This window comes from Orbicella franksi, chromosome 7, assembly GCF_964199315.1.
Source record: "Orbicella franksi chromosome 7, jaOrbFran1.1, whole genome shotgun sequence".
Classification (NCBI taxonomy): domain Eukaryota; kingdom Metazoa; phylum Cnidaria; class Anthozoa; order Scleractinia; family Merulinidae; genus Orbicella; species Orbicella franksi.
Window position 1 is genome coordinate 29,889,025 of NC_138151.1, and position 7,500 is coordinate 29,896,524.

General features: G+C 40.6%; 2 protein-coding genes across 2 annotated transcripts in view; both read left to right on the top strand.

Annotated features, from left to right (window-relative positions):
• LOC145492714 (uncharacterized) overlaps positions 1–1,780 on the top strand; it is a 7,399-nt gene extending 5,619 nt beyond the window's left edge. The window contains exons 5-6 of the mRNA XM_081472115.1: positions 12–80; positions 1,761–1,780. Coding sequence (XP_081328241.1) covers positions 12–80; positions 1,761–1,780 — 89 coding nt within the window. The remainder of the gene's footprint in view (positions 1–11; positions 81–1,760) is intronic.
• Positions 1–6,501, top strand: part of LOC145492713 (uncharacterized) — a 34,292-nt gene extending 27,791 nt beyond the window's left edge. The window contains exons 5-6 of the mRNA XM_081472114.1: positions 2,536–2,604; positions 4,346–6,501. Of these exons, the coding sequence (XP_081328240.1) occupies positions 2,536–2,604; positions 4,346–6,501 (2,225 nt within the window). The remainder of the gene's footprint in view (positions 1–2,535; positions 2,605–4,345) is intronic.
• Positions 6,502–7,500: the final 999 nt, after the last annotated feature.

Consider the following 7,500-nt stretch of genomic DNA (forward strand, 5'->3'; position numbering starts at 1 on the left):
TTCTTCCTTAGAACCATCCAAAGACGTTTTCGAAAATTTAGGAGAATTTCAGGAAAGGAATTTCCAGGGACTTGATAAACGTGAGTAGATTTTTTAGCTATAAATTTAGTGTAAGACCAGGAGTATGCGCGAGAATCGCCCTCAGTGAGTAGTAATTAGTTGCTGCGATAATGAGAGATGACTTGAAAAAGAGACATAGGTGGGGGTCCTGGGTGCTTTAGCGTTCCCTTCCCTCCCATCTGTTTCAGAGAGTTTTACCAGTTTTCAATTGAAACGCTCATAATTCCGCAAAAAACTCTTCGGAGAAAATATATATAAGCAATCGTCCTCAAGCGTGGCTAATATTTCACGGTAAACGAATCTTGTATGCAAGTATACTTAGCAATATATCAATGATAACAAAAATTAATAATTAGCCCTTATTAACCGAGCAGAAGGTCTGTATGGGAGAATCTTGACTGAGGTCGTGAGTACAGATCGAACGCAGTGAGGTCTGTGCACACGACCGAGGGAATTAATGCGGCTCATACTTGAAGAAAACTCCTTTAAGTTTAATGACAAACACTTCGTACAAACTCACGGCATTGCGATGGGAACTAAAATGGCGGTCGCTTTCTCCGTTATTTTCATGGCAGACCTTGAAAAACGACTGCTAGCGGCCAGCCCACTGAAACCCTTTGTTTGGAAGAGGTTTATCGATGACATATTTTCTTTGTGGAACATTGCAATGGAAGAAGTTTCCATTTTTGTTAACTTTGCTAACTCGTTCCACCCTACGATCAAATTTACTTGTGAAATGTCATCCAAACGCGCTGTTTTTCTCGACACAGAGGTGTTCAAAGCGGACCTCGCCTTTCAACTCTCAAAATTCTCGATTCACAAACCCACTTCAAGCCCAGTGAAACTTTTCAGTATACACGCTTCTCATCCTGCCACCCGTTCAATACTAAAAAGGGTTTTATCAAAGGAGAAGCATTACGTCTTTTAAGAACCAACTCAGTCAAAGAGAATTTTAATAAATGCAAACGAGATTTTGAGCAAAGACTCTGTAACAGAGGCTATCCCACGACGCTCGTTCATAAAATCTTGACTGAAGTTCAGTTCTCAGACAGAACAGAAGCTCTTCGTAACAAAACAAAGAAGGCGAAAGAAATTTTACCGTTTGTTACCACTTATAATCCGGCCACACGGAATCTTAAAAAGATTCTCATGAAACACTGGCATATCATTCAACGGCAGCCTAGACTAGCACATATCTTTAACCAGCCACCGATTGTATCTTACAAGAAGGAAAAATCACTCAAGGACATTTTAGTCCGCGCAAAACTTCCTTCAATCACGCCGCAATCATCAAAAATTGTAAACAAAGAAGCACTTTCAAAAGGTTTTTTTTCAAAGCAGAAGGAAATTTACATATGATCTTTTTCTGCTAGCAACAAGCTCAGCCTGCGTTCACACATTTCTGTCCGCAACTCAACTGAGCCAATAAACCTAGCCCTTGATCATTTACTAAGCGCTCCTCCATTTACACTTGAAACCTTTCAGTTGATCATTCATAGCGAACGTAGAAGCTGAGGACTCGTAGACTTTATTTAAATAAATGACTAAACTCGGTTAATAAGATGTTCATTATATGGCAAACAAGAAAAATTTAATTCGTTTAGATGTAACCGGTTGGTACTAACTGACATTTTGCTCGCGAACGGCGATGAGGCGAACTTAATCCTACCAAAGTTTGCTCTTTACTTTTTTCTCATCAGGCTTTTTGGCTCTTCCATAGATAAACATTGTTAGAAGAAAATAGTCAATATTTTTGCATTTTAGTTTGCAACTTTTCCCCCCCAAAATGTAACCGGTCTAGATGCCGGTCCAGATGGGAAAATCTAGACCGCTTTCAATACGATTTCAAGCAATCAAACTCGTGAATTCGCTAGTTTCCAGTCCTTGTGAGACATAGCCATATAATAAATAAAGATATTAGTTCCAGTGAATAGGAACTGCTTATTTCAGAACCTGCTCGGCGACAATCTACTTAATTTCCCAATTTTGCGAGGAAAAATAGCTTACACTTTGTTCCCTATCGTCATCCAGTTGCAATGTATACTTTGACCGACAGCAATTTGCTAGGCTGTTGCAATTGTCGAGTCCCTGCTGTTTGTAATTATTTATTTGATCTTTTTTTTTCTTGCAAAGTTAGTGGAAGAGTGAAATTTGATTTTTTCCCCTCCTTTCATAGACGCAGCCAAAGAAGTTTCGGAGAATTCAAAGGAATATCCCGAAAGGAGTTTCCAGATTCTTAAGAAAAGTGAGTTACTTTTTTATCAACACATTAGGCAGACAAGGAGGGGTCTCTCATGTTTTTCACAGAAACTAGAACGCGCGGGAAAATCGCCTGTATCGAGTTGTTATTGGTTACCGCAATAATGAGATACCCTGCTGAGGCAGGTGTTAACGTACGTACAACGAGTGCAATTGCTATCTTATTTCATTTTTTTGAGGCGTAGATAAATTGATAAATAAAATGTTTCTCCTTAGACCTACCCAAGGAAGAGTCTGAAGGTTCTAGGGAATTTTCCAAAAACAATCTCCAGATTTCTGAAGAAAGTAAGTAGATCATATTTTGCATAAATTTAGTGTTCCTTCTCTTTCTCAGGATACTAAGAACGCGGGCGAAAATCGTCCACCCACCCCCCCCCCCCCCGGAGTTGTAATTACAGTAAAACGATAATGAAAGAGGACTTGTAAAATACACATAGGCATTATCCTGGGGATCTGAGAGTTGGCGGCGCCCCCGTTGCCCGTCAACCCCCGCCCCTTCCCTCTTGCTTAGGGGAATTGCACGGTTTTCGGGCCGTTTTCAGGCATAATGCTGATAATTCGGGCAAAAACTCTTGGGGAGAATTTAGGAAAAAAATGTTGATCGTTACAACTGGCCAGTATTTCAATTGCAAGTCAAGACTTCCTGAATGCAATCAAGTAAGAAGATAATGAATAAATTAACAAGTAATACTAACAGCTTTTTGGGGTGAAACTATATTCCTGGAAGATGCCAAACCAATTTTGATTTTTGGTTTAATAACATATTGTCTCATTTAAAAGCGAAAAATGACCAATATGCATTTTGTACATGTTAACCATGCAATGCAAGTACTTTTCTATTCCGCTTTCAACATTTACAGTTTCGAACATTGCCTAATTGTTTTTTTACAAGAACTTTCGCGCCTCCAACAATTCAATTCCAAGATCGGGAGGACCTCAGCTATGAAGCATATTTCAAAAAAATAACTTTAAAAGTATTCATACTAAGGCTATATTTCCTTACTTAATTACTTTGTGCGTAGTTAATTGAATGAATGAAATCGTGATGATCATCATGGACATTGTTAATCAAAATTGATCCATTTCTTTTCAGACGTACCCAATGAAGATTTCGAGCATTCAAGGGATTTTGCTGAAAAGCCGTTTTCCGAAAGTAAGTAGATTATTGAGCAATACAATTAATAGATAAAGAGTATAAAGAGGACTCGTAGAATAGCCATAGAACCTAATTAAAAGAGGAAGGGGGCGATGGCAATGTCCTTCCCCCTTGTTTCGGGGAAACCGTGATATTTTTCGAGCATGCAGAACGCACTCATAATTCGGGCAATAGTGACGAAAGTGGCTCTAGACCGTTACTGTTCGCCAGTTGGGCACAATAATAACGTTTTTTTTTTCTCCTTTATTAGGAGTCACTATTCGCTGAGCCGTTAGAAATTGGACAAAAGAAATTGGTTTCCCTAAGGGTCTTCCTTCCATTGTTGAAAATTCTGCAGCTTTAAAAGTTCTGCCGCCCTAACTTCTTCTCACCCTATCTGGCTCAGATCTCGGAATTGAGGAATGCCCGAACAATGGCGTGGCTCTACGGTTGTTTTAGTTCCTGTGCTCCAAAAAAGGGCACTCTCATGCACCAGTGCAACATTACTCAAAACGTTTCCGGCTGAAATGGTTGCAACCTTTTAAGCCAGGTTAACAGTTGCTTGAAATGGTTAATCAGTCAAGCTGATCAAAAGCAGGTTTTACCCAGAAGTACACGAAAAGACCCAATCGATCAACCTAACCGAAACACGACCTTAGATCGATATTAAGTAGTGGGCCCTTGTTACTTCTTTTATGTGGACCTGTCTCTTTTTGCACCATTTCCATTCCCCATCAAGCTAAAAGAGGAGGCAGAGTTGGAGGAGACATGCATTTGATTTATCCGTATTCATTTAGTGATTGATTATCTTGCGAGTTACCTTTCTAGTTTGCTACCACCAATTCAATTCCCAGAAAAAGCTAATTTTTGCCAATTCTACTTTTTTCTTAGGCACGCGGAAACAATCTTATCGCTGTGAACGCGGCCGTCCAGCCTGTGAATGCACAGCAAGCGCAGCAGTTTGCAGATTTTACCTCGAAATTGACGAAATTAAAACCTTCACCCGTTATCAAAAGATAATGGGGAATAGGCCTAAAGGAGTTGCTATGCGAGGAACCGACGGAATGATCTACTATTTCGGTGAAAATGGGACAGCTTTGCCACTACAGACTGATGGAACATGCTCAACGCTGAACAACACTAACTGCACCAATCCTCAGTTTGTGGATGGTAAAACGTACCGTTTGGCGATAGCTGTCAATGGGCAGATTCCTGGACCTACCTTGATAGTTCACGAAGGGCAAGAGGTTCAAATTCATGTTCACAACAATCTTACCTCCGAGGGTATTTCAATTCACTGGCACGGGATGCATCAGAAAGGAACACCTTGGATGGATGGTGTAGGGAAAGTGACCCAATGTCCAATAGAACCTCAATCGAGCTTTTTATACAGTTATAATGCTACTCCTTCTGGGACGTTTTGGTATCATTCTCACAGCGGTGCTCAAAGAACAGATGGCCTCTTTGGTGCGCTTATAGTTAAAGAAAAAACTAAAAGGATGAAGCAAATCCAAACTGAACTGAAAGAGCATGGTGTCGATGATGAATTTAAAGACCTTCCAGATCAGCACACGTTATCGTTTCTAGACTGGCAACAAGAGGCATCCTTGGACCTGTTTGTACAGGTCCAAGGTGCAGTGGGCTTCTATCCAAACAAATCGTATGGCGAGGTGCCTACTCCACGTGATAAGAGATATGAATTGACAAAAGGTTTTGAGGGAGCAGGCATTGGGTCTATCCCGTATTTTTCTGGGATTATAAATGGTAAAGGCAGGCATGCTCGTGTTCCATACAACAAAACAAGACTGAGCATATTTACTGTGGAAACCGGAAATACATATCGCTTTCGACTAGTTGGCGCCCAAGGACTCTATGCTTACAGATTCTCCATTGATGGCCATAAAATGATTGTTGTGGGTACTGACGGCTATTGGCTTGAGCCTGTAAAAGACGTCGATTACCTCATCATCCATACAGGAGAGAGGTATGACTTTCTACTTAATGCAACCAATACAGATGGGTTGAATAACTACTGGATGCGTGCAGAGACTTTGGAGGTTAATACAAGTAGGTCCGAGCCACCCTACCAGTCACTAGGACATGTGGCAGAGGCTATTTTGCACTACAAGCAGCCTGGGGACTCGAATGATCCGGATGTTAATGTGCCATCAACACAATATCAAGAGATCAAAGACAAGTCTCCTCCCAAACAGTGCACACAGGACGCCCCATGCAAAGCAGTGAACTGTCCGTTTCTAAACTTTCATCCATCATATAACATCACCTGTGTTAATGTCCAAAACCTAAGTTTACTTGAGCCAACTCCACCTGATGAGCTTCCAAGGGCAAAGCCTGAAGCCCCTGAAAAGTGCCCAAATTGCACACATTTCATCAACTTCAATTTTGAGGGCGACTCTCAAACTAGTTCAGTGAATGGGCGCAATTTCTTGTTACCCTCATTTCCTCCCCAAACGCAATATTCTCAGTTTGAAAGAGAGGACATAAAGTGTAACCTTACGGCCGACTGCAATCCATCCACACTCGATTGCTCATGTGTCCATGTCATAGAAATTCCCCAAGACGAAACTGTGCAAATGGTGTTTTCTGCAATTGGTGCTTATCACGATGTTCATCCAATTCATCTTCATGGCCACTCATTTCATGTTGTTCGTGTTGGATATCCAGAATATGACAACACAACTGGTTTTGTTGGAAACCACAGTAGTGATATATACTGCGATGATATCAACTGTCGTAATAAGGGATGCGACCGAAGGAGATGTACCAGACCAAGCTGGGCAAAAACATTGAAACCGGAGTTTTCCATTCATAACAAAACGGTCAGAAAGGACACAGTTATGGTCCCTGCTGGAGGGTACGTGGTCATCAATTTCATATCCAATAATCCTGGCTGGTGGTTTCTTCACTGCCACATTGAAATACATCAGCTCCAGGGAATGACAGTGATTGTCAACGAGACTTCTAAGCAGCTGCTCAAACCACCCAAAGAGATGCCCACGTGTGGAGACTTTGGCAAAACTGGGTAAGCCATTGACTAAAAAAGGAAGAAGGTCTTAGCATTTTCAACAGATATTGGACTCCACCAAAATATTAGAAACATCCCTTGGAAAAACCAAAATTCGTACTTTTGTTTAACAATTAGACTATGGGCTGGTGATTTCTAGTTAACAATGAGAATATCACCAGGTTTCCATCGTGTGATAGGTGACGTGGGCGCAGCCCGTGTCAACTATTCTGCTTAGAAATCGAATGCAAATAATCTACTTGTTTTAGTATAAATATACTGGTCGCCCAAAATTTTATTTCCATCCTATTCACACATTTGGAAAACGCAAAGAAGCCGCGACCATTTTGTTAACAACTGCTCACTGCTAGGCTACTCATTACCTGCAGCAGAATAGATAGTGAATAGCGTAGCCAACACGAGAACGACATTCGTGATCGAACGCAAGCAGATTAATAGTAAAAGGTGAAAGCTGAAGAAACCGAAGACCGCTGATCAGTTATTGCCTCATAGAAATCGAGAGCCAACAATCTGAGTGTTTTAGAGAATTCTGAATGAAATTTCCTTCAAATAACGATTTTAAATTATTGAAACTTCAAGTATTAAAAAATCGCGAGGATTGAATTGTCGTTCGAAATTTGATGTGAACTCGCGTCTAGTAGATTTTTCAACAATTTCAAGTGAATATTCCTTATTTAGTCTTCTCAGGAATTTTTAAATTATCTGGTTAATTATAAATGTTCCTCCAATATTTAGCAAAAACGTTATAAGTGTCCATTTCGTGAGCCACCTACAGCTACGACACATTAAATACACATTGGTATGAATCTACTAGCGCTCTATCACGAATGCCGTTCTCTGATTGGCTACGCTACTCACTATCTATTCTGTGATAGATCGTGAGTAGCGTAGCAGTGTGCCCTTGTTAACAAAATGACGGCCGCTTCTTGGCGTTTTCGAAGTGTCTGTGAAGAGAATTTAGATAAAGTCTTCAACGAGTAGTAGATTTTTGATAAAACAA